At 52.6% G+C, this 26,553-nt stretch overlaps 2 protein-coding genes across 5 annotated transcripts in view; one reads left to right on the plus strand and one right to left on the minus strand.

Annotated features, from left to right (window-relative positions):
• The window catches only part of ASTN2 (astrotactin 2), a 257,225-nt gene that overhangs the window by 87,383 nt on the left and 143,289 nt on the right, over positions 1-26,553 (minus strand). The window contains exons 14-16 of the mRNA XM_042830923.1: positions 16,239-16,363; positions 16,055-16,159; positions 14,498-14,677 (exon numbers count right to left, since the gene is read on the minus strand). Coding sequence (XP_042686857.1) covers positions 14,498-14,677; positions 16,055-16,159; positions 16,239-16,363 — 410 coding nt within the window. The remainder of the gene's footprint in view (positions 1-14,497; positions 14,678-16,054; positions 16,160-16,238; positions 16,364-26,553) is intronic.
• TRIM32 (tripartite motif containing 32) lies at positions 2,727-7,684 on the plus strand. Of its 4 annotated transcripts, XM_042830927.1 has the most exons (3): positions 2,763-2,779; positions 4,015-4,164; positions 4,976-7,684. In XM_042830927.1, the coding sequence occupies exon 3, from the start codon at positions 5,043-5,045 to the stop codon at positions 6,984-6,986; it is 1,944 nt and encodes a 647-aa protein (XP_042686861.1). In that variant the 5' UTR covers positions 2,763-2,779; positions 4,015-4,164; positions 4,976-5,042; the 3' UTR covers positions 6,987-7,684. The 4 variants fall into 4 exon arrangements, with proteins under 4 accessions (XP_042686858.1, XP_042686861.1, XP_042686859.1 ...); XM_042830924.1 differs by lacking the exon at positions 4,015-4,164 and having other exon boundaries at positions 2,727-2,779; XM_042830925.1 differs by lacking the exon at positions 2,763-2,779 and having other exon boundaries at positions 3,236-4,164.

Raw genomic sequence — 26,553 nt, forward strand, 5'->3', positions numbered from 1 at the left:
TTAGCACAAATGTAAGCTCAGTGTCCAGAGATTCTTCCAGACCATGGGCTTGAACGAGCCTCACGTGATGAACATGATAACAGAACCCAAAGGTCCAGACAGAACTTGCTGCACCCAGACCCACAACTGCATCCAATTGGGCCCCAGCTGCACCACGAGGCAGCCCTGGGAGGTGGGAGCAATCCCTTCCCCATGCTCAGCTCACCCCAGTGACACAATGGAGCTCAGCAGGTTCATGATGAGGTTTGTCACTGAGGGCCTGCAGCACAGCACAAAAGCATGCAAACATAAATCTCATTCATTTTCCTTTGCGAGTCAAGTTCAGGTTCGCATCTGCTCTGTTTCCAAGTGCCTTCACTGCCTGCTTTGCTATCTCTGCTGTTTCCCAGTTGCTGCTCAAGTGAACAAAGTACATAGAGGATGCACTGTGGTTTCCAATACAAGGGTTGGGCACAGCCCGGTGGCTGCCAGCATGGCACACATGTGCCATCCTCCCCATGCACAGGGAGGCTGCAAACAGCAATCACGGCAAATGGCTGAACTGATGGCTCACCTCTTCCACAGATGGAATTTCTTCATGCCACAGTTCTCCACCTGTGCTCCCGCAGAGGATGCCCCAAACCTAGACATTCCTATCAGATACAGTCTGGTTGCTAAATTTCACCTCTGATTACAGCCAGCAGAACCCATCAGATGGAAGAAGAGAGGCCAGATAGAAAGGTCAGAGGGATGGAGAGGAGGAGGGAAGAGGTAGGAGGAAAATGACTGATTATATGATTAATGACTTTGCTCATTAGTCCTGTGCCTGGGTGATAGAACCACCCTCCTCTACTTCCAGGCATAAGCAGCAGAGGGATCTGAGCGAGCACACGTGCTGTGAGCCAGTTAAAATCTGTAGAGCAAGAAGGTGGTGGCAGGAGCTGCCTCCAAGGTGACTCTACCCTTCCTTGTGTTTGGGAAGGGTTACAGGGCCTGCCCCATTGCACAGCATGCATTTCCACTGCAGCAACCAAGACTGCTAAAGAGAACGATGGAAAGATGGAGGGCTGGGCACAGACGTGACAGATGTTACAGGAGTTCACACAGAAAGCTATGCTACCTTCTCTTTTTATTGTTTACGGAGAGCTTCACAAACAGCAGCCTCCACCCTACCTGCGCAGCAATGTCCTTTAGAGGCCTGGTGGGAAGCAAAAAGCTGCACTTTGCAAGAATCCTGCATAACGCTCTCAGGGATGCAGTCCCACCAGCTTCCCACCCCAAACCACCCCATGGACCCGGGCTGCTGCTCAGAAAGGCCACCCATCACATCCCATCTGCACTGGGACTGAAGCCTGCTGGTTGCTCAAGTCCTGACCAGGGAAGCAGTGGTGTTCAGCAGCCTCACTGACACGCTATGGAAAAGACACTGCCAAGCAATTCTGTTTTCCTCTGAGGCATTCAGATGTTACGACACATAAAAAGGAGAGTAGTGGCCACAGGTTTTGCTGTAAGCTCTATCTGTTCTCGGCATGGTGTGGCAGAAAAGAAGGAAGAGGAGGGAGGTACCTCAGCAGCAAGCCTCCTTTCGCAGTGCTCCATCCTCCAACACGCCTTCTCCACCTCATCCACCTCCACTCTTTTAATCTTGACTCACCAACCGAGTCCCTAAAACACAGCACAGAGCCCGCAGCGCCCATCTCTCACTTCAAGAACAAGGCAAAACATGCTCTCCCCTGGCTGAGGGGAAGCACAATTCCCCACAAACCTTTCCTTTTCCACTACTGCAGCTGCACCACTCTCAGCCACTGCCCCAGGACCCAGACTACTGCGGGAAGGAATGAATGCCAAGCAGGACGTGCCTTGTGCGAGTCCTTGAATATGTGACCACAGCTGCACACCTATTCACTGGTGATATTTGTGTGCACTGCCCAATCGGCTGATTGCATTTGCCATTCTGCATCTAAAAATAGGCAGTTTTGTGCTGGGAGTCTGCAGGCTGCTTCCAAGCGAAGAAAAACAGATCTGTGGCATGAGGCAACACACGGCGTGCGAGCAAAACCTGACCACGGCACTGGGCTGCCCCGGCATGAGGTGGGACCAAAGGAAGGCTGTGGCCTCATGCCACGTGATAACCATGACATGACAGCAGCCTACAGCTCCTTCATGGTTGCCTGTACCTCATCGTGGCAGCCTGCAGGCCCTCATGGCAGCCTGCAGCCCCTCATAGCAGCCTGCAGCTCCCCACAGGGAGCGGAGCAGCACTGAGCTCTTCTCCCTGGTGACAGCAACAGGGCCTGATGGCATGGAGCTCCAACAGAGCAGGGTAAGGTGGGCTTGGGGAAAGGCTGAGCCCAGCAGGGAGGTGGGCACGGCCCCCGGGGCTGGCTCTCAGAACAGGGTAGGTGCTGCGTGGAGCTGCGGGGTCCTTTCCCACTCGCGGTGTTTTCCACGTTTCCATCACCGCGGTTCTGTGGCTCTATGAGCCGCGCAGGGACCTCAGCACAAAGTGCTGCATAATAAAATGAGGGAGAAAAAAAAAAATAAAGGCTTTTACTTTTCTTGAGGGAAACATTTCGAGTGCTGTTCGGTTTTGGTTTTGGTTGTTGTTATTTTTTCGACAGAAACACGCGGCACGCCAGCCCGCCCGCACAGCACGGACCGCTCTCGGCGCTTCCGCCCCTTTTCCCGCTCGTTGCGGGGCCGCCCCTCAGGACTCCACCTCCCAGCGCGCCGCGCTGCACACGTGACGGCGGCGCGAGGCATGCCGGGGAGCGGCGCGCGGCCCGGGAGCGGCGAGCAGGTAAGGAGCAGAGCGGGCCCCGCGGCGCGTGGCGCCCCCTGCAGGCGGGGCGGGGAGGGGTGGGCCGGGCGGCAGCACCCCCAGCACCGCACCGAGCGCCGGGGTCGCACCGGCACCGCTGCGGGCGGCGCGGCCGGGCCGGGCGGGAGGAGGCGCTCCTCCAGCGCTGCGGGGCCGCGCACGGGGCCTGGCCAGGCCTCGGCCCCGCAGGCAGGCGAGCCCCGGGCTTCCCGTTTTCTGTGCGGGAGGAACGGCCCGACGTGGGGTACAACCGAGGGAGGAGAGTGCTGAGGGGTAACAGCGCTGCCAAAGCATCGCGGCGCTGAGACGCGCGCTGGCGTGCGATAGGAGGGTTGTGCATGCGGTAGGTGGGCTGTGCGTATTAAAAGAACATCACACAAAGCGTCCTTCTAACCGAGCCTGAGTTCAAAGCAACGAAAACCCCGTGCTCTATTTCACATTGATGAAAACACGCGATCTGACGGCAGCTCTCTCTGCAACCCTGCGCCTTCCCCAGCAGCTCCTCCTGCACTGCCAAGGAAAACAACAGTAACAAATCCTGCATCCTATGCTGAATTTGTAGACCTTGTTTTAAAACACCGCTCTCCACCCCTCAGAGCAACGTGTCTGATCTGCACAGCAGTGCCCAGGCTCCTTTCTCCACAGCTGAGGTGCTGCTCAGCAGGAAAGGAAAGGCTGTGAAGTGCCGTGGAACTCCAATGATGCCACCTGAGAGCCAGACAGCGGCTGTGCCCCCATTTGGGGTCACCTCCCAGCCTGGGACCCCACCGGTGGAGATCCTGCAGCGCTCATCCCTGCAGTGTGGGCTGATAAATTCAGATTTTTTTTTTTCTCTGTATGAACATAAAGAACTTTTCTTCGTTACAGCTGTCTCCTTCCACTTGAGCAAACGCTACACTGAAATACACTGAACCTTTCTGTCTGAAATGCTCCTGAGGGCGAAGCAGGCAAACGCAGCAGGGAAGCAAGAGTGCTGCGTGCATGCAGCCATTATTGGGAAGAAAGCTTTCTGCTCGCTTCTCTCTGTGACCAGCTCTTCATTTTAAAGACTAACTACTTCCTTCCCCTCCTCTCCCCCTAGAAGAAATGTTTTCTCCCCATTTCTTTTAACGGCTAAGCAATGCAGTAGCAGAGGTATTGAAACTCAGTCTGCTGAATAATAACTTAATGATGTGAACCCTGTTCTGTTCCTTTTGAATGGATGGCTGCTTCAGCAAGGAAGCTGCTGGGATCTGCTCCCTGCTGCGTGGGATGTGAGGATGAAGAAACTGGACTGAAGTTGAATGGCAACCACGGTGGTACAAAACTGAACCAAAATACAAGAGTGAAGTCAGTGCTACAAGATTATGGAATACAGAGAAATTGTATGCAATTAAGCTAAGTTCAAGACCTGAGAGTGAACACATGGAGCCTGTATTATCAAGCATTTGGAGCTGTCTGGTAGCTCCATTTCTGCTAATACCTGATACAACGCTGCTGCATCAAGCTGTATTTATTTGCATGATGCAGCATGGCAGAGGTTAATGAAGTACACTGGTTTAAAGACATCAGCGCATGTTTCCACTATAAACAGTCAATCACAGACCAAGTGGAAGCTGACAAATCATTCCTTCTAGGATTGCCTCCTGGCAAACATATGAAACCTTGAAAATTTATTTTGGCTTTCTAGAAAAGCAGTTTAAACCAACCACATTTATTTTGTTCATGTCTGATGTCTTATCTGAATGCAGGTCTCCAGAGGTGATATATTAATGTCCTAAAGCATTGCACCATCTGGTTCTTCTTTTGATGCGCAACATTTGAACGCTTGGTTTAATCTCTCTGGATTTCAGAGTAAATTATGTAAACTCACAGGCTTGGCAGCCAGGAGATGGGCACCATGAGGAGATGATTCAGTCATCAATATATATTGGGCTTCCTTATTGCTGCCATTACACTTCTTTCAGTTCTACTTATAAATTTTGCAAGTGAATAATTCATTGCACTGGCAGCTGCAAGTTAGTTTTAGGATTTGCCCACTCTGAGATTAGCGATGATAAATCTACCCTTTTCACATGTGGAAAAGCCAACTGGGTTTCTGTTTTCCGCATCTGGGAGATAAATCAGAAATAAACTGCATGTACATGTAATGCTGTTGATGACATAAATCACATTTCCTTTTTTCTTTCTGGACAGAATTGGGAAAACCTTGGAATACATGCGAACCAGATTCTGCACTGGCTAAAGCTGACTGTGGAAAGCCATGGCTTCTGCCCCTCAGCTCAACTCGGATGCACTCCGAGAGGTCCTGGAGTGCCCCATTTGCATGGAGTCCTTTACTGAGGAGCACCTGAGACCCAAGCTCTTACACTGTGGGCACACCATCTGCAAACAGTGCTTGGAGAAGCTCCTAGCAACCAGCATTAACGGGATTCGCTGCCCTTTTTGCAGCAAAATCACTCGGATCAAAACCTTAGCTCAGCTGACTGACAATCTTACTGTACTGAAGATCATAGACACCACAGGGCTGGGGGAAGTGGTTGGTCTCCTCATGTGCAAAGTCTGTGGGAGAAGGTTGCCAAGACACTTCTGCAAGAGTTGTGGCTTGGTTTTATGTGAGCCGTGCAAGGAGACATCGCACATGCCCCAAGGGCATAATGTCATTGCTATCAAAGAGGCTGCTGAAGAGCGTAGGAGGGAATTTGGGACAAGGCTTGCCAGACTTCGGGAGCTCATGGATGATCTGCAGAAAAGAAAAGCATCTCTGGAAGGTGTTTCTAGTGACCTGCAATCTAGATACAGAGCAGTTCTGCAAGATTACAGCAAAGAAGAGCGCAAGATCCAGGAAGAACTGGCCAGGTCACGCAAGTTCTTCACCACTTCTTTGTCTGAAGTGGAGAAGGTAAATAATCAGGTAATGGAGGAACAAGCTTATCTGCTGAACTTAGCAGAAGTGCAGATACTGTCTCGCTGTGATTATTTCCTTGCCAAAATAAAGCAAGGAGATATAGCTCTCTTGGAGGATGCAGCAGACGAGGAAGAACCAGAACTAACAAACAATCTCCCAGGGGAGCTGATACTTCACGAGGTTGAACTCCTTAAAGTGAGCCATGTGGGACCACTGCAGATTGGGCAGGTGGTGAAGAAACCCCGGACTGTTAACTTGGAAGAATCGCTTATGGAAACTGCAGCATCCTCATCAGCATCATTTAGAGAGCCTGACTTGGTGCAAGAAGAAGCCAGTTGCACGCCGAATTCCTCCCCAGCCAAGCCGAGGATGCCTGAAGCAGCTGCAAGCATCCAGCAGTGTTACTTCATCAAGAAGATGGGCTCCAAGGGCAGCCTGCCAGGGATGTTCAATCTGCCCGTCAGCCTGTACGTCACTCTCCAAGGAGAGGTGCTTGTGGCAGACCGAGGCAATTTTCGAATCCAGGTTTTCACCCGCAAGGGCTTCCTGAAGGAGATCCGCCGGAGCCCTAGCGGAATCGATAGCTTTGTGCTGAGCTTCCTTGGAGCAGACTTGCCCAATCTGACTCCCCTTTCTGTCACCATGAATTGCCATGGCCTGATAGGTGTGACCGACAGCTACGATAACTCTGTCAAGGTGTACACCATGGATGGGCACTGTGTGGCATGTCACAGGAGCCAGCTAAGCAAGCCCTGGGGCATCGCAGCTCTGCCCTCTGGGCAGTTCGTGGTGACTGATGTGGAAGGGGGGAAGCTGTGGTGCTTCACCGTGGACCGCGGCGTGGGGGTGGTGAAATACACCTGCTTGTGTAGCGCAGTGCGCCCCAAGTTTGTCACTTGTGATGCTGAAGGGACCATATACTTCACTCAGGGGCTGGGGCTCAACTTGGAAAACAGGCAGTACGAACACCACTTGGAAGGAGGCTTTTCCATCGGCTCTGTTGGCCCGGACGGGCAGCTGGGACGCCAGATTAGCCATTTCTTCTCTGAGAACGAGGATTTCAGGTGCATTGCTGGGATGTGTGTAGATGCCAGGGGAGACCTCATCGTTGCTGACAGCAGCCGTAAGGAAATCCTGCATTTTCCTAAAGGAGGTGGCTATAATATCTTAATCCGGGAAGGACTCACCTGCCCGGTTGGTATTGCCATTACTCCCAAAGGACAGCTGTTGGTGCTGGACTGTTGGGATCACTGCATTAAGATCTACAGTTACCATCTGAGAAGATATTCCACCCCTTAACGGCATTTCTCTGGGGAAAGCCCCTGTCACTAGCAGCAGTTCTTCCAGCCTCACTGCAATCTGACAGGAACCACTGAGAAAACTGCACCACAGCCCAACGGGATTTGGCACGGAAACCATCACGTTTTTTGTTTAGGAACAAAATAACCAACGTGGTGGTGGTCTGCATTTTCTCATTCTGAACCTGTACAATAGAATAGAAGAGCATGAAGGAAGAGATCCTTCTGGAATATTGGTTTTTTGCTAAAATGACCAGTCGCTCCTTAGCCCTTCTCACCTCCTTATTCTGCATTGACTGTGTCTTCAACCACTGTACCTTTCTTTGTGCCATAAACACTGACTGACTGCCCTAAATCACCTTCCTTTAGGGGACTAGAGAGGCAACCCTCTCTCGCCATGGTACTCGCGAGGAACTCAGTAGCAGTTGTCTGGGCAACTAGTACAGAAAGCAATTTCTGATTGCAGCACTGCATAAAACAAAATAGCCCTCTTAAACTGCACCGAGATGGAGCTTTACTTTCAAACTGAGGGTTTTCTCTCTCCGTTTTTCTGGTGTTCAGCAGATCGCCCCTGTCGTGCCATTTGTGAACCGTGTCTGTTCAATGTGAAGTGAGTACAGTGCAATCATGGGAGACCGAGCTGAGCCAGAAAACTGCCCTCTGATGGCAACAGGGTTATCATTACTGCTAAGAATTCTGCTGGGGAGGGGGGAGGGGGAGAAGGGTGGGGGTTGGAGGAAAAAATCAGGGGAAATCTGTTGATATTCAGAAGCGTGCTGTTATTAAATGTGTCTTGGGAACTGTCTTTGGGAGGTGTGTCTGCTACCTTCATCTGGGGGGAGGGAAAGGCTGGGGGAAGAAGACTGGGAGGTGGGAGTAAATGAGATCATGCACAACTCTGTGCTCACCTGCACCTCACTACCTGCATTCCGGATCGTCACCTTTGCAAACAGGTTTCCACGTGTCTGCACTTTGTATCCCACGATGAGGGTGGGGGGGATTGCTTCATTTTAATTCTTTTAGCACTCCAAAGCACATCCATTGGTGCGTTGCCTTTTTCTCCTTGCACAGCAAATCACGACATTCCTCAGCTTTTTTATGGCACCAGCAGGCACCAGAGTTCGTGTTCATCACGGCTTTGGGCCAAATGAAGCACAAAACTGCAGCTGTGTGAACCAAGCCCCCACAGTGCTGCTCTCCTCACTGATAAATGTGTACCTCAGTGTGGTGCTGCTTGCCTGGAATAGTTTATTGAAGGAAGGACGCATTCAAATCGGGCACAGTGGTAGCATGTTAATCTGCCACAGATAATAGTTACGCTGCAGTGCATTTATTTGTTGCTATCAACAACATAGTTGCAAATTTGGGGCCATGGCAGACAATATAAAAGCTGATTTTATGGTGGCTGCCATGCGACAGCAAATTGTTTGCTGCTTGTCCTACAACATGTATGCAACAGGTGATTTTTTTTTTTACTCTCTCATATACTTTTCCCTGGTGAAGCAGGGAAGGAAAACAGCCTTCAGAGCAGCTGCTGCTCCAGCCTGTTGCAGGGCAGCAATGGGGTTTCCAGAAGCAGCTCTGGGAGCAGAACCCTTTGGCAGAACTTGTTTTTTCCCTCTCCCTGTTGTGCTCAGCCACAGCACACAGCAGGAGCCCAAGTGTGTGATGGAGCTGCCCAAAGAGCAGGACAGCATCCCGTTCTTCTCACTGTGATGCACTGTAGAAAGATCTTTGAGAAGAAGGTAGGAGCTAAGAGGGGATGATTAGCAGGGCAGATGATGGAAGACACTAAAGGAGCCCAAGGGAATTGAACCCCCCTCCCTCCTGCACTGCTCTGTGTATTTGCTGAGGCTGTCGATATGCACACAACTATTTACATTCCCTGCTTCTCTTTCTGGATGGGAGGGGGCAGTTGCCTGAGGTATGTAACAGCAATTTGGGGAGCTGATCTCATCTTGCATGTATGTTTTTGGGAGATGACTACTATTACTGGCACCTTCTGCAGTTAATTACACTGTAACTCAAGGCATTTTTTCCAGTATTATGGTAATGTCAGTTCCTCTCCTACTGATCTCTTTTAAACATCTCTCCTGTTTCTAAGAACTGCTCCAAGCAGGAAGCTACTGTGGACCTGAATAATTGAAGCAATATTATCTATGATAATATGTACCTCTGTCACTTTCTGTTCCAATGGAATTTTTTTTTTTTGCAATAAACATCACGCTGCCAGCAAGAATGTTTCCTGGTGTGCTTAAAGGAACATAAAAGCTTGTCCAGCAAATGGGCTGAGCTGTTGTTTACCCCGGTCTGTTACTGGGCACGTAGCTCAAACAAAGCATTTGTCATCTGCTGCTTGCTCAGAGACTGGAAAAATAACACTGCTGTGCCATGCACTGGTGGGACAAGGCAGGGCGAGGGCTGCCTGGCTGTGTTCTGTCTGCAGCTCTTCTGGTTTCTGTGGTTTCAGGAAGGGAAAAAGGAAATCTGTTGTCCTTAGCCCTTTCCCTGCCACAACCCGGCTGACTGTGAAGTTGATGCTGCAGAGCTGTATTTCTTGCTGTGGTGCCCCCAGTGTGATGCTGTGATCGTTTGCCAGATGAGATGAAACGGGGCAATTAAGGTTTGTGATGAAATAGTTTTGCTTCTGCTCTCTACCTGGAGAAAGAACTTGTCTGGTTGTACGTATGTGTTCAGTTTTTAATAAAGGAAAAATTGATCCAATTAACAGTGCATTGCAGACAGCTCATTTTGTTATTAAAAGCACTTTGTCTTCTCCCTTTGGTGGCAGAATTGTGTTTCATGGCTGGTGGGAATGAGCCTCGCTAACACAATGGCTGCTCGACCCCTCCTGCGCCGTCACAGTGGGGAGGACAGATCTGATCTCTTGAGCAGCCCTCACGTAACTTCATCTAACACTTCTCCTCCCACCCCATAAACAAGGCCTGGAGTTTCTCCCATCCAACGGCAGCGGTGCTCCTGCACTTTCTGCCTCAGCAGTGCACGGCTTTAGAGGCAGCTCATTCACAGGGGTCAGGAGGAGAGCTCACAGCTCACTGGTGGTGATAAACACTGCAACAGGTCTGCGTTCACATGGAGCCAAAGGGGAGCAAAGCAGTGTTGTACTCAGCTTTCAAAGACCTCCATGTGTCACCAGCACATGCAGGCTCCCCCCTGCCACGCAGCACAGCTGCTGATCTGGGGAGAGGCTGTTATTGCCCGTGTTCATCTCAGATACGGAGCAGCTCTTTAAACAGCGACGGGCTGCCAGTTTATCAGTTACAGCTTATGTGTGCTGTAACATTTGGTCTGGGCAGCGGCCGACAGCCACGGTTTCGAACAGGGACGAGTGGAAGAGTGCTTCTTAATCAAAGGGGACAGAGCTACAAAAGCAAAACTCCAGCCAGATGCTTTGAGTTGTTTCCATTGTATAGCTGAAGTGATTTTTCTGGGTCATTACTCCATGTGAGGATTTTAAGTTATTTCATTTTGCACAACTAATTACTCGCCTGGTAATTTTGGATTACAATGAGCAGTGCATAAGGTCGCTTAGCAGACTGAGTCACAGCACAGACTTTAGTCTAAACTAAATTTCATGGCAACCAGCTAGATTGTTTTTTCCTCCTCTGAGCAAAATGTCAAAATCTGAGGGTTTGAAATAAACATAATGATCTAAACCACAAGCTGGGAGAGTGTTATAAAGGTAACGGAGTGGTGGTTTGTAGGAGCTTATCTCAAGGATTGGGCAATTCAAAGTGCTTTACTTCTGACCAAGCAGTATAAGGGAAGGCCATTACCACCTTTAATAGGTGCAAAACTCACCTTTCTTCATGCACCTGATTGTGTGTAGGAACTAAAAGCTAAAGATTCCCATGGACAGTTCATGGCAGTACCAGACCTGAAGGGATGAAGGATTCAGAGCATGCAGAAACAGGAGGGACCCACAGACCGTGCTCTGAAGGATACGACTGCTATTCCAGCAGACCCTTAGGCTGCATCCTATGCCTTATTATGCTTCATGAAGATCCCTGTCTAAACTGCTCAGTTCACAAGAAAGCATGAAATCTGTAACCTCTTACAGGGAAACACATCCAGAGACACATGATCCGAGGGAGATAAGCGAGCAGAGGGTGATGGATGGTCAGGAGGCCTTAGTGAATGTGACAGCAGCTGTCAGCACAGCCCCTCCTGCGTTAGTGAGCCATCAGCTGCCGAGAGGGAGCATCTCTCAGTCCTTACACAGCAGTGTAACACTCTGGTACTGAAAACCTCTTCATCTGTGCCCATGCACACCCCAGGCACCTCAGCCCCGCTCCCAGATCCCTATGGCACGGGAGAGGTGAGCTCTTCCCAGCTGGAGAACACACATCTCCCACGCTGAGGCTCAGCTCAAGGCTGCAAGGTGAGAAGGAAAAGAGTTGTCATTCAAATGCCTGACAAGACGAGACCCTCTGCATTACGGCTGATAACGTCTCCATTTTCTCTAAGTGCCAGAGCACTCACAGACATTTGTTCTGCACTTTGTGTATCGCAGTAGGAGCAAGAGAGCAAGGAGAACGACGCTCAGGAAATCCCACTGGGGCTGTCAGATGGTGCTGCTGGAGCAGCTATGTCCTTTTCCTTGCCAAGCTCTGCTCCTCATCCAGCCAGGGAGCAAGCAGTTCTGTGCAACATGTGTGTTGGTGAACAAAGCAGCCCCACGAGTGCAGCCCCTCTCCTCTGTGCACTTTGGGATGGTGTCTCTGTGATTGCTCTACCTCCAGTTTTATTGCTGAGTGTGACATTACTGGGCTTGGTTGTGCACTCAGAGAATTACAGAACCATAAAATGGTTAGTTTGGAAAGGATCTTACAGCTCCCAGCACCACCCCTGCCATGGGCTGCCTGCCCCCAGCTCAGGTTGCCCAGGTCCCCATCCACAGCTTTGGGCACCTCCAGGGATGGCACACACAGCTCTGGGCAGCAGTGCCAGGGCCTCACTGCCCTCTCAGTAAGGCATTTGCTCTGAAATCTAACCGAAATCTCCCCTCCCAGCCTCTTGCCTAGCCCCAGACTGCTCATAGGGAACAGGAAAGCCCCAACACTGTGCAAGCACTGCTCAGCCCCAGCCAGAGCACTGCACTGTCAGCACCCCACATTAGCCAGACCGCAAGCACAGCACTATGGGGCTTCTGTGAAGCTGGTTTGTCCCATCCCAGGCAGACCTGGCCCAATCAAACACAACAGGGGATGGACTGGGTTGTCACATTGGCCTCAGCTGCCAAATGAAGATGTTCTCACAACTGGTGAGAACTTAATGAGGTACCGTCAGGACTAAGCACTGCCTTCACTGACAGGAAAAACGGATGCAGGCTCCCATGGCACAGATCGATGGCCAGGTCGATCTGCAGGTCCCTGCTTGGAAGCCCCTCTGCTGAGCCAAAGCACTGCTTGACTGCACAGAGCCCAAGCAAACAAGCCCTGAAAACAGGATTTTAATCGCTCAGCATGAAATGAAATTTGGGTTTGGTTTGCTTTGCTCACACAGTTCCTAGAGGAGAGCCTGGGGAAGTGTCTGCATTTGTCTGAGCAGGGGCTGAGCCAGCAGCCCGGCCTCCCCACCTCTCATGTTTGCAGGATTCACTCCTGCATGCCTTTGGACGTGGCAGGCAGCTCCACAGCAGAACAGGGCTCTGCCATCCAGGAATCCCCACAAATCACCCCACGTAGGGCAGTGTGGTGCCACCCTCACCATCTCTGTCCCCATCCCTGTCCCCAGGCTGCTCCCACTGCTCCAGGAGGAAGCTTCCTTTCGGTCTGCTTGAATACTGTCCCTATTTCCACAGGTAGAGCAGCCCACAAATACTGGCAGCACCTGCAGCTTGCTTGTCCCAAGGACACAAACCTTCTGCTAGCCCCACAAGAGCTGCATCCCTTTCTCCTCCACATGGCTGCAGAAATGGATGCCCAGATGCTAAGCCATGTCACTGGCCGTGTTTTCCATGAGGTCTCAACACACTGATCATGTTCTTTCCTGGTAGCAGCTTCTTCCTAAGGCCCACGAGTTGATTTGTGAAGTTGATTACAGTATTAAAATAATTCAGTACGATGCTGTGAGCATGCCACAGCATGCATTCTGATCATATTTGGGGCCGTTTCAATTAGTTCAAGCCTCTCCTCTCCCCCTGCTTTGGGAGGGGGGAGGCTTTGGGAGGCCCTCACCCTGGCCTTGCTGTCGTACCTATGGGAGATGATATGCACACACACTTGGAGCAGTGCTGGAAGGAGCAGTGGGAGAACGGCAGGACAGAGCTGTTTCTGAGCTGAGACTGCATCCAGAACCATCTAGCTGGGGCTGTTTATCCAGATCCTCCCTACAACACTGCTAAAATGAGGACAAATCAGGGGAGAAGCTGAGGATCAAATCCATCTTCCATCAGTGGCGAGCTCTGCCCCTTCACTGGTGTTTCTCCAGGAGAGAGCCCTGGGCTCCTCGTGATGCTCTGCCCATGGAGCAGCATCCCTGGTACCTCTGCAAGAGCCCTGAGCATCCCCAAGCAGCCAATCACAGAACTTGTTTCTTCCACTGTAGCAAAGACCCCAGAGATGAATCCCACCAATCCTGCTGGCTGCCAAAGCCCCATGTCACAGACAGAGCCGTGCACAAAGAACATCAGTGCCAACACCTAGTACCTAAATTACACAGCACAGCCAGAGATTAAACACTCAGATGCAGAACAGGACTGTCCTCCATCCCCCCTGCATCCTTCAGGATTTGGAACAGGAGCTGCTTGGGATCCTTTCCCCATGGATACATCTGCAGAGGGCTGAGCGTGTCTGAGCGCATCACCACATCAGCAGCACACCTCCGCAATGCTCCTTCCTGCTAAACGGGGGCATTGCTTTAGCAAACTCCTTTTATCACTCTTTAAAAACAAAACAAATGAGTACAGGATGTTACAAACACGCTTCCAGGAGTGCTGCGCTGGGAAGACAGAGGGAAAATGAACCAGAACGCACTGCAGGAGCTGGATTGCACTGACCACAGCAGCACACAGGATGGGATGGATGCAATGCAAGAGATGGAAGTGATGGAAGCACCTGTCAGCTCCTGAGCCCTGCAGCATGCCCTAAGGAGCACTGCAGACATTTTCAAGAGAAAAACATCTGGAATATCCCGAGCTCCCTGGAGGAGGGAGATGGATTGGCAAATGGAAGGCTACAGCGATAAGGGAGTTTTTATAAACATAACCTAATTGTATTACTTCAAAGTCCTGAAGTTTATTGCCCTGTTTAATGATGTGTCTCATTATTTATAGTGTAGCACAATGAGTCTGCTATTGATTTAATACACTTCCTTAAAGACTGTCATTGTCACAAGCAATAAAACGAAGCTATTCTCAGACAGCTCAATTATGTCACATCTCCATAAACCCACCCGCACCCCCGGCTCGGGGCACGGCAGCAGGGCTGGGGGTGAACCATGGTGAGGAGCAATGGAAACACGCGGCGCTCAGGGCACTGCCCTCCTCACCTTTCTGGTACTGGAGCCACAGCTGCTGCTGCACCTTCTTGCTGGGGAAGTGGATGGTGCAGCTGAACTCGGAGCCGTACAGAGCCTCAGCGATGTAGTGGGAGCCAAACTGCTGGATGAAGGAGAGCAGCTCCTCCCGGCTGCTGTCCTTGCTCAGGATCTTCAGGATGTTGGCGAAGCCTGCAGGAGCAAAGCATGGGATGAACAGGGAAACTGCAGCACACAGCCCCCACAGGGCGCAGACATGTTCCCCCTTGCTCTGCTGTGGTTTGCATCAGCTGCTACAATGCACAACCTGTGGCTTAACAGGGCTGAGGCTCTGCCATCCTGCAGTCCTCTCCCCAAGTCCTCTCCCCAAGTGATTTCTCAAGCAGATTCCAAGGATGCATGTGTGTACACACAAACCCTCCTGTGAGCCCAGGCCATCCTGAGGGATGCAGGGACGTGGGGCAGTGCTCTCCCCAGGGATGTGCATGGCCTTTGCCAGACCATAACCACAGATGTTGCCTTGATGCAAAGATGGACTTATCACAGAGGGCACAGCAGGTCACCCCCAGCACAAACACCCCGTATGACCATTCATTAGGCTTAGAAAAGCTGGGGACAGCCCAGGGATCCGTGGAGTGGGCTGTGGCAGCTTTGCACCAAGGCAATACCTCCTGCAAAGCCATGCAGACACCTGGGACATTCCCAGAGCAGTGACACCACCCTGACTGCTCTGCAGAGCCCACAGATCACAGAGGCACTGCTGGAGAGGGCCCCTATTGCTGCTGTGCTTCAATGGTGGAACTGAAAACACTGCAAGAAAATATGTTGCATCTGTCACCCAAACGAGGTTATCTGCCTGGCTGGTTGATTGAAGGAGAAGGGTGGTGGAAGGAAAAAGCTGGAACAATTCATTGTGAGCTGACCCCAAAGACTTTGTTCAGCTCCAAGCAGGCTGCTTCGTTCTGGGGCTGTGCAGCCTGGCTGTGCTAGATCTTCTTTTTTTTTTTTTTCCCCACTTAAAAATAGGTTGATTTCTTAAATAAAAAATGCTGTTTTGAAATGAAAAAGCAAAACATTTCAGGTCACAACAAAACGTTTCAGCATCTCTGAAACAAAACGTGTAGTTATAAAAACGTGGAAGTGAAATGTTTTGACGGCTGCAGGATCCTCCCGCCTGCCCCTTCCTCATCTGCCACTCCCTGCACGACAGGACCTGCATTCACAAACAGTTTGGGTCCCTGTAAAACCACAAATGTGCTTTTTGTCACAGATGTGTGTATACACGTGCTCACAGGAATCCCCCCACGGCGAGGCTCAGCAGCTCATGCTGGCTCTGCCTCCAGCCCTGTGTGCAACCAAGTGCCCACCTCCCTGTCTCAGTTTCCCTTCTGCCAAAATGAAGCAGGTCACCGCCCAGGGCCGCTGTGGGGTCCTCATCCCTGGAGGTACGTAATGTTGCTGATGGGACTCAGCAGGGTAGGCTGATGGCTGGGCATGGTGGTGCTGGTGGAGTTTCCAACCCGAACGGTCCTATGATTCTCTATCTCCTGTGTGCTGAGCATCTCTCACCTGAAGAGAGGGTGATGGAGCTGAGCTTCACGCGGTACAGGTTGCTCCTGACCCGCCAGTGCTGCACCATGGGGTAACCCATCGCCTCGTCATACTTGATGTCTCCTGCAAAGGAACAGCTGGCGTTCAGCCCCCACGGCCAACTGTGGGAGAACGCGCTTTGGCCACAGGGCCGGGCTCTTACCAGTGAGGAGCTGGAGGTCGGGCAGGGGCTCAGACAGCACCCCACGGCACTGCTCCTCCACGGGCAGCGGGATGACCAGCAGCCCATCAGCCAGCTGCGGGAAGTCCTTGATGAAGTTGTTCTCCCTGCGGAGAGAAAAAGACAACTGCAAAGCAAGGATGCAGGCTGCGGCCGGGCGGCACGGCCGAGGGACACCTCCAGGTGGGTTCCTGGGAGCAGTCCTAGCAAGGATGAGGTTTTCTCTCTGCCCCATCTGCAGGCTGCGAGGTGATGCTTAACGAGCTCCCCAGAGCTGCAGCTATCTGCTTACAGCAGAACCGCCGCCAGCCTGGGGACCTGCCTGCTGCTTTTGGCCTGGATTCCCAAAGTGTGCTGTGGGAGGGATGGCAGGCAGTGTTGAGAGGAAAGCAGCCTCATTTGCTCACGTCTCATCATGTGCAGCTTTGTGCTGGTCACCCAGCAGTGCCACGGGCACGGCTCTGCTCCAGGGAGCATGGTCACAAAAAAGTCAATGTACAGGCAGATGCCAGAAAAAGCCAAAGAGCGCAGCTCAGGCTGCAAATTCACCATTTGTGGGATCTTTCCTAACCTTAGCAGGTGTAACATTGTATAATAGGCCCCTAATGAATTGTTTCTAGAACAACTATAGCACAGAAATTATTTGAAATGGTGAGCAGACAGGGCTGCGAGACGAGCCCCTCCTGGCAAAGCCTGCACTTGCGTAGGGAACGCAGGAGGGGAGATGTTCAATATTGATCTTAGAGACAGAATATAGGCCAGGAGGCTCTGCATCCTCCCAGAGCCACAACAAAACGAGGAGGTTCCTGCAGAACCAGGTCAGCCCTCAGGCTGGCACTGCCTGCCCTCTCTCTGAGCTGATTTCCTCCCATCAGCTCCGGCTTTGGCCCCTACCAGCCCAACCCAACCCTCCTGCACCCATCCACACTCAAGGGATGCTCTGACATCCTGCTTGGAGGGACATGTCCATCTCCACAGGTGCTGGTATGGCACTGGTGCAGCACCTCCTGGAACCTCCCGACTGCTGCAGGTTGGATGCAGCCAGAACAGCACACAGGGATGTAGGAGGAGAGCAGGGGATGCACCTCCCCACCCCACATCTCAAAGCTTCCAGCACCTGATGGAATCTCAGGAGCTTCACTGCAGTCACTGCCAGGGAAAAAAAGTGTTTTATTTGTCTGCAGGGAAAAACCTCTTGCTCACACGTGCACTCACAATCTCCCATTGATCACACAGGGGATCCCCAGTGGCAGAGCAGTGATTTGCTGTGTTAAGCCCTGAGCAATGCAAATGGGGAACTGCAATCCCAGTGCATTCTCTACACCTGGGAGAGAAGACATGCTACGTGTGGGACACAGCTCAGCCTGCAGTGTGACAGCGTGTGACCCACAAGTGACAGCAAGGGACAGGCAGCAGAGGTGTGCCCAGCCCTGTGTGTTGCACAGGGAGGAGGGGACATGGGGGACACTGTCCCAGTGGGGGCAGGGGCTGTGCTGAGGAGCAGGAGCAGTGCAAGCAGTGCGAGGCCCATCTGTATGCACAGCTGCTGGTCACTGCTGACGCCTCTGCAAAAAGGTATTTACCAAAAAGCCGTGCTCTGCAGTGCTGCTTGCTGTAATGCCATTTGCTTTAACTGCTCTGCAGTCGAAAGGTTGGGGAAAAACAAGGGCCAAGTGCAAGTGGGTCCTGTGCATACAGACGTGGGTGTGCACATGCTCACAGCAGTGTTCAGAGCCCAAATTTCAGCAGTGCAACGGCACTTCTCTGCATCTGCTCCCTCCCTGACCCAAAGCTGCTTCTCTCCCGGGGTGCAGCTCAGCACCACTGCACACATCCTGCCGTGTGCCACCGCTGTGACCACGCTGGGTGACGGCAGGCAGGGCAGAGCCACCGTGCTGCCACCTCACCCACCGTGCTGGGGAGAGCTGAGGGGGGAACAGCCAAAAGCACTCTCTGACCGCAGCAAGCCGGGCAGTGTGCTGAGGGCCAGCAGCCGGCAGAGGACTGCAGCTCCTCTTCCTCTCTTCTTTATTAATAACCCTGCGGTTACCCTCGCCCTCCATGCACAGACCAACAGTTTCTGCACCCACTGGAAGCATGGAGCATAACCACGATGCTCTGGGCTCTGTCAGAACCACAGGGGAGAGCTGGGAGGGATGCAGCAGCGCTGTGCTCGTGCCCTCTGGGCCCGCAGATGCCCACCAAGCCCTGTGTATTCCAGTGGGATCAGGGGAAGAAGCAGCACACTGAGCTGCTCCCAGGTCCCTGCAGCATCCTCCTGCCTCTCGTCCTGCCTCCAGCACCTCACACCACTACTGCTCAGGAATGCACACTGACCCAAGGCATCAGCTCACAGCACTCCTGCAAGGGAGATGCACTGGGGCAACTGACAGATCCTGAGTCACTGCAGAGATAAATGTTTCTACCTCGCTGCCCCAATTCCCCAAGCATGCAGCCCAGCGTGCTTCCCTGCTGCATCTGTGTCCTCCTGCCCTTCTGAAAATGCACACATGCACTGGGGATTTTTGGGGGGAACCTGACCTTAAACAACAGCCCCAAGATCACGCCATAAATCTGAGATACAGTGCAATGTAGAGCTGCAGCCCTACAGCACTTATCACACAGCCAGCGGGAAGCCAACAGAGGGACCAAGGGCATCCCACAGGGTCCCACGGATCTGCAGCATACCTGGGGGCAGCCAGGGTTCTCTGCCTGTCTTGGATGTGGCCACGGCCCCCAGGTCCCAGAGCAGCCACATGCTGAGGAGCTGACAGAGGATGCACACAGCGCATCGTGGTGGATGGGTAAATAAATTCAGGAAAGGGCAAAAAAAAAGAAAAGTTATAAATTAAAATGACCCTGCGAGTGATTAGCTGATGCCCTGAAGCATGAGATTTAATTACCCTTATCTAAGCCAGCAGAGCTACTAATGTTAATCACATTATCATCCAGGGTGGCTATGTTCAGCACAGCAATGATGAGAGGACTGTGCTTTTTGCACAGCTCTGCTATGGAAGTTGGGGAGGATGCCTTCCCCTGCAATGAGAATTTGTTCATCTTGCTTCGTTCTGGCCTGCAATGGCACAGCGAGGGTGCAGTGGATCTGAGGCTGCTCGATGACAGCTTTTGAGCCAACATCCCTTCAGAGAAGAGTTCTGGAGCAGCTGTGAGCTCACCAGAGCCCAGCTTGATCCAGGGATGGTCGGAAAGGGCTCCTTGTAATTGCACAAAGTATGATCTATGGAGTTGCTATGAGACAGACACGAGGGTGCCGTGTTTCCACAGCCACTCTGGGGAAGGTAAGCACGCCGTAAATCTCCCCACATTTCTCCCTGACCTCAGGCACCAGTGATGATTTATAAACCATGCCCAGTGCTGTCCAAATGCAGCTCATTATGCCAGTGAGCCCCCACTCCCATTAACGAGATGGGACACAGTGGAGACCAAGGAGGCTTTGCCTGGCCTGGGGCTTTCCTCTAATTCCCAAACTTGGCCAGTGGGGCTGGGGGAGTGCAGACAACTGTCCTCACACTGCCATCCTTCCTGGCCGCACAGCGTGCACAATAACCACCCAACACCACACACCAGCTGCTTCGCCTTTCAGCACGGGGAGAATTAGCATTTAAATCGAGGTGCTGCAAGGAGGTAAATCACGAAGCACTGGGAATGCAGCACGCTCCTGGATGCTGGTAGGCACACGTGGTGCTCCTCGTCCTCAGGCACAGTGCTGTGCTCAGCACCATGCTCTGCCTTGCAGCATCCTCTTGGAGCCACACAACCATCCTGTGGGAGACTGGGACCAGCAAGGACTGTGGCAGGCACGTGGGCACCTAGACATAGCAAGCAACAAATGATGTCCACATGTGGGGCTTGAGGAATACAAGAACACTGACATCACTTCACGGTAAGCCAAGCCCTGTGGCTGCATTAGTGCTGCTGTTGGTCCATGACATGGATTCTCCACACTACCCATGCCAAGCAGCATCACATCTCTCCTGCACTGCAGCCACCTGAACCCCATCCTCCTCCAGGTGGCCCCAAACTGTCTGAACACCCACCAGTCCCCTCCTCAGGCCTAGTGACCCCACGATAGGTGACGACACCACAAACCAGCAGCAGCGCCCACTGCCATCCCACTGCCAGGCATGGAGAAGTGCAGCAGCACAGGGCACAGCTCCCTGCTGCCCACCACTTCCAAAACTGCAAATCCCCCATGCACAACCCCCAGACCCCACCACCAGCACCCACATCCTCACACCCAGCACCGCCCGTTGCTCACCTCCTATTATTCCCCTCCTCCACCCACTCTCCCCCTTGCTCCCCATTACACAGCTATTTATTTATTCACTACAACGCATCTCCTGGGGGTGAGCCCTCGCAGAATGCTGTGGATCTTTCTCCCACTGGAGCTCCTGTTGGGGACGTGCTGAAACGGCGCGGAGTGAAAACGAATTCGGGAAGTTGTGGTTCCCACAGCAACGCGTTGTGCCTATAGAGCAGGCAGAGCGAAGGTCTACAAAGCTGGATTTATGCCTTAATGATGGAACCGGGGCTGGAAGAACATTGCCATGCAAAAGCTCTATTTTTCACAACTAATATACGGATGATTCCCATCGGGTTTGAAATTCCCAGTGCTTAACCTTTGTTTGAAGGTGATTTCCTGCAAGAGGCTTCAAGTGTTTGAGTGAGAAGGCAGTGAGGAAAAGTGGACACATCCCCGGCCTGGAGAAAAGCAGCAGAGTGCCTGTCCTGCTGCACAGCAGCCCGGTGGCAGGGCCTGGAGGTCCCATTGGTGCCAAACTCATCGCTACCCTCACTTGATGGGAAGGTCCTGGGGATGTCCAAAGCTGCTGTGGCTGATGAAGAAGAAGCCCATTGGCAGAGGGCTGATGGGAGGATGTTCTGCTCCATGGATCTGCTGCTCCATGGGATCGGCCGTGGCTCACAGCTGCAGGGCTGACCTTGCTCAGCCAGTTGTGGCTCACTGAGTTGGGTGGGAAGGTGTCGTGCAGTCAGACAGACGGACAGACAGCCATCCTGCAGCAGCATGGGGAGGCAGTGCCATCAGCTGGGGTTTGCACGCCTCGCAGCTCCCCTCCCGCCGTTTGGTTTGGGCGCTGTTTGCAATCATCTCCTGAGTGTTGCTCAAGCAGCTCCAAGCCTGCTGCTTTCATTAGGCTTATTTGTAACGAGGCAACAAATAACAGAACTCCCACTGACTTCACAAGAGCCAGGACTGCACGCTGGGACTTCCCAAGGAGCCGGCGCGAGGCAGGTGCCCAGTGCACATGCAGTGCCTGCAGGATTGGGGTCAGAGCCCCCGAAAGGCACAGCCCCACACTGCTACAGCCTGCCAGGAACCACACACACTGCCTTCCAGCCTTTCCAATGTGAATGCAGCCCCAGCTCTCTGCCCAGTGCACACATCCATTTCTATAACAATTGATCTTAAGCATTTTTTTCTCCTAAGCTTCATCATTAACCTTTAAGATGGAGATAAGGCGTAAGTGTTTGGAAAGGAATCAGAAGGGCCCCTGGATGTGAGCCAGGAGCAGCGCTGAGCCCCGGCTGCACATCCTATCTCTTCAGCTCTTCTTTTGCCCTAGGGTGACTCGGACTGCTCTTGACTACCACCGCGGTATTACAAACCCTAATGAGGTTTGGAAAATAAGAAACCCACTGCAGCGTGGGAGAAACTAATAGAAATTGTTTCGTCTTCTCTCTATTAGTCATTAGAAGCAGAGGAAAAACAGCCACAGGCAGCGGCAGGGCTGTAATATCACCATGCACTGCATATGTTGGCACTCTGACAAAGGCATTTCAGTGCTGTTCAGTCGCCCGTGTTCCCTCCATGCAACGGCTGCTGTGTGCCAGCACAGATCCATGTGTGGGGCCAGTCCTGGTGCCCACAGGAGCCCCATCCCTGTGGGGCAGCCCTGAGTGCAGGATGTGGCCCAAAACAGTTTCTGCCTGGCTCCACCAGGCAGCTGAGGCCATATGGTTAATGAGCTGAAATTTGCCACTGTGTCTGCAAAGTTGCATCGCTGTATGCAAAGTTAATTAGTGAAGCCATGAAACAACGTGCTTCTTGGGTCAGGTTTTGTGCCTCATCTTCCCAGAGCAATGCACAAGGACACAGCACAGCCCTGCACCAGGCTCTGGGAGCACCTCTTCCCTCCTCCCAGCTCCTCTGTGTGCCATCACACCTAATGACAAATGGCAGTGCTGTCACACCTGCCAGCTGCTTGCTGCTGCCCTCCGGTAATGCTGCAGCACTGGGGTGCATGCATAGAGCTGTGCTTTGTGCTGCTCTGCATGCAACAGGTGCTTCCACAGCTTCTCCAATCCACACTGGGGCAATGAGATGGCACAAATACCCCGAGCTCCTGCCTCCAGGAAACGGTTATAGAGCTCAGCAGCCCACGGGAGGCTTCATTCACACACATAAGCATCGCTGGAGGCTGGGGATGAGGAGCTGGGTCCACTATGCTGCTGGCAGAAAGCAGGCATGGCTCAGCTTGGCTCAACTCAAATGTCCCCATGCTGCTGCGTGCATTGCCTGCAGCCAGGAGCCACAGTGGGCTGATGTAGCCCCTGGGTGGGAAAGCTCCAGTGTTGTGCTGGCACTGATGAAGAGTAGAGGTGCAGCTGCAGCAGTGTCCATGGTGCAAGCAGGAGCCTGCTCTTGGATGTGCCTCATTCATGGCTGCCAAGGAGCTGCACACAGTGTGCTGGGAGCCTCAGCTATCACAGCTCAAAGCTGTGCAGCTGCCCCACACCCAGGAGCAGCTGTGTCCTGTGTCAGAGCAGGGAAGAGGAGTGATTCCTCTCTGCACTGCTGTAAGGCTATAAAGCCAGCAAGGACCCCCTGGGACGCACTGCACTCTATGAATCTGAGCTGTTATTATTGTAAAACCAATCTCCACCCCATCTCTTAAGAAAGCAGATTAAGTATGCAATAACACCAACCATAATTAGCGTCATAAAAGTCAGCAATGGGAAAGTCAACAGGTCAGCGAGGCCATCTCCAGGGCTGCTCCCCACCAACCTGTGTGAGGGGAGCTCCGGGTGCTGCAGCAGCTCAGGATGGCAGTGCCAGCACCAGGAGGGTGCCCTGGGGTCGATTCCCTCCCGTATGGGTTTGTGCCCCTTCTCTCCCATTCTGACCCTTTCCTCATCCACAGCTCCGCACTGAGAACCCTCCCAGCACACAGCCTACTTCCAGCCCCTCTCCTGGAGCTGCGCTGGCCGTGCTCCCCGTGGGCAGGGGCAGCAGGAGGGCTCCTGCCCAATTAGTGCTGCTGGTGGGTGACAGGCTCTGCTCTGCGCTGCGTGATTAGCTGTGAAAATGCAAATCCGAACTTCCTTCGCCACAGCAGCTAACAAGATAATGAATATTTTCATCGGCTGCAGATAATACAAACATCTGCACAGACACAGACGTGCTGCAGGGCCGAGGGGAGCGGGATGGCAGCAGCTCCCTGGCACCCCTCGGGATTGGCATCTCTGATGGCAGCCAGGCATGAGCTGCAGCTCCACCAGCAATGGCCAAACAGCAGACAGGCACTGTGCTGGGTTAAGCTGCTACTGGTGGGACGCAGCAGAGCAGCTCAGGGACATGCCCAGAGAGGCAACGTGACAGCAGGAGCTGCGTCAGCCGTGCCCACGCTCCCCAAAGTTGATCCACCCCACTGCTCAAGCCCCATTCCCACCAGGCACAGAATGAGTCTGAAAACCAGCAGTACACAAGCCACACCTATTGCTGACATCTCAATCAGTATTGTTTAAAAACAATTTGCTCCCTCCTGCCCAGCCCCCTGCGTTGTCCATAGGCTATCATTTGCACGAGGCTGGCTTTTGTTTTGCCACAATAATAAAAAAATGCTAACAACCCCATGTGAAAGCATGTGGCTGCAGACTGCTGGAAACACCAGCTCCGAGCAGCACAATCTGTTCTTCTGCTCTGTGGGATGCAAACTTGGAAATGGAGTGGGGCTGATGCACACAGGATGCAATAGTAAGCTAACTGATGGGGTGCTGTGCTAATTGCATTAGTCATTTACATCTTGAACTTGACTAAATCTCAGTGCTTATCCTTTTGAGTGCAGACGCACTCAAAATACGTAATATTTGTCTATGTGCAACCATTACAAGCTCTGAAAAGGGATTGATAGGCACAGGAAAGCAGCTGGGATTTGGCCAGTAGGGTGAGGGGTGGAAAATAAAAGAGCCCAGTGGGGGTAGCAATGCCACCACACGTGGCAGCACACAGTGATAGGCAGGGATGCTCCTGCAGTGGCTCCCAGGCACAGAATCACAGAGCCAGTAAGGATGGAAAAGATCTCTCAGATCCCCAAATCCAACCCCAGCCCATCCCACCACCCCACACATCCCTCAGTGCCACAGCTCCGTGGTTCTGCAATACCCCCAGGGAAACTGAGCCCACCGCTCCCTGTTCCAACCCTCATCACTGCACCCTGGGAGCAGGCAGTGGGGCACAGAACAGAGCACTGCATCCCACCTCAGCCTCGCAAAGCTGCCGAAGCCCTACAGCCCCGCTGCCCGCTCCGGTTGGCACGGCGTGGTTCAGCTCCATAGGAGCGAGGCCTGAGGCATTAACCTGCCTTGGAGGCAGGAGGCATCGTTGCTTCCAACCAGCATGTCTCAGGCTTCAGAGTGTGAACAGGTAATGGAATTGCGGCAACAAATAATAAAAAGAGGAATGAAATGGGAGGCAGCCACTGGAAAAGAGATCTATCCGTTATCCCGGCCTGAAGGGTAATGGGTAAACACAGCTCGCAGGCACTGCCTGGCACACAGCGTGCCAGCACGGGAATAATAAACAGCACAATTATAACTGCTGCACTCCGAGGTTTCGAAGAGGAGGAAAAGAAATCAATAGCGTTAATTTAACTAGTTATACACTTAATGTCTGTGGTGCTGCAGGGCAGCAGGATGGCCTCGCTGGGGTTGCCAGGTGCTCCCAAAGGGCCGTGCCAGCACAGTCTCTGCATGGCCATGGTGCTGTGTGTGCCTGCCTGGTCCCACAGCACCCATGGGTGGGCACTGGGTGAGCCCTGGGTCGGGGATGTCTCCAAACGCAGCTTGTGTTGTGGCTGCCAGCACACCCTGCTGGCTTATTAAAGGCTCAGAAGTGGAGAGAGGAAGGAGCGATGGATTTAAAGTTAACTTGCCAAACTCCCATTAATATTACGACAATTCTCTGCATCGGTTCAGTGACCCGGCGTGCTGCCTGGCAGCAGCAGTGAGGCTCTGCAGCAGCACACACACACATGGGCACCCATCTCTCTGCAGCCCCCAGCCAGCCCTTCGTGTCCCTGCCACCTTGGGGCACATTGTGGTTCTCTCTCCCTTCTCCAGAGCAGTGAGAAAGTGAACTCTGTTTTCCATGCAGGATTCCTGTAGGCTACACGGTTGGGTTTGCAGAGGGAATGGAGTTGCAGGAAGCTGGTTGGCATGGCACAGCTTGGCCCAGCAGCCCTGCATCCCCTACAGCCACCCTCCCTGGCTATGAAAATGTGAAAGCACTCAGTGTTTAGGATTTTGTTTTGCAGCAAGGGAGCATCGCCACCAATCCTCTCCCCACTGCAGCCACCAAATGTGTGCCCTTCTCCTCCCTGGAGCCATTTCAGTCACTTCTCTGCCCCATCATCTAGGAACTTCAATGCATCAAAGCTTAGGAGGGCTCATTGGGGGACCCCCATGGCACGACAGGTGGACAGGAGCTGCTCCCTGCTTTGCAGGGTGATGCTCTGGGGCAAGAGCCAGAAGCTGCAACAGGCAGGGAGCAGGGCAAGGCGCGTGGGCTCCAGCATCCCATTTGCCATGCAGCAATAAGCTAGCAAGCAAAGCTTGCTCTGCGGGTAGTAATTTGGGTTTTCTACATATTAATGGCATAAAAGCAACAGTCTGAAACTGCAAACATCTCTTAAACAGAAATCTCTATTCCCCTGTGGCAAAGAGATGGCACCAAGCAGATAAGGAAGTAACAAACAATCCATTTGGAAAATCGTCCCCCGGTGATTTGGGTACCGTGTGGAGTTCAGGCTCTGCCCTGTTGGGAGGCAAAGGGGGGAAAATCGCTCTAATCTCATCTTTAGTGAGTTGGAGCCAGTGCTGAGCTACCGGCTAAACCCAGAGGTGTGACTGGAATAGATCAGCTCTGATCCCGTGTAGTTATGAACACTGCACAGCACTTGGCCAAAGAGAAGGAAATGCTAAAAATAGAAAAGGGTGCCCAGAAAACAGAAGTGCCTGCAATAAAACAGCAACAGCA

This window comes from Centrocercus urophasianus, unplaced genomic scaffold, assembly GCF_019232065.1.
Source record: "Centrocercus urophasianus isolate 14NV4802_14NV808 unplaced genomic scaffold, USGS_Curo_1.0 seq_34, whole genome shotgun sequence".
Classification (NCBI taxonomy): domain Eukaryota; kingdom Metazoa; phylum Chordata; class Aves; order Galliformes; family Phasianidae; genus Centrocercus; species Centrocercus urophasianus.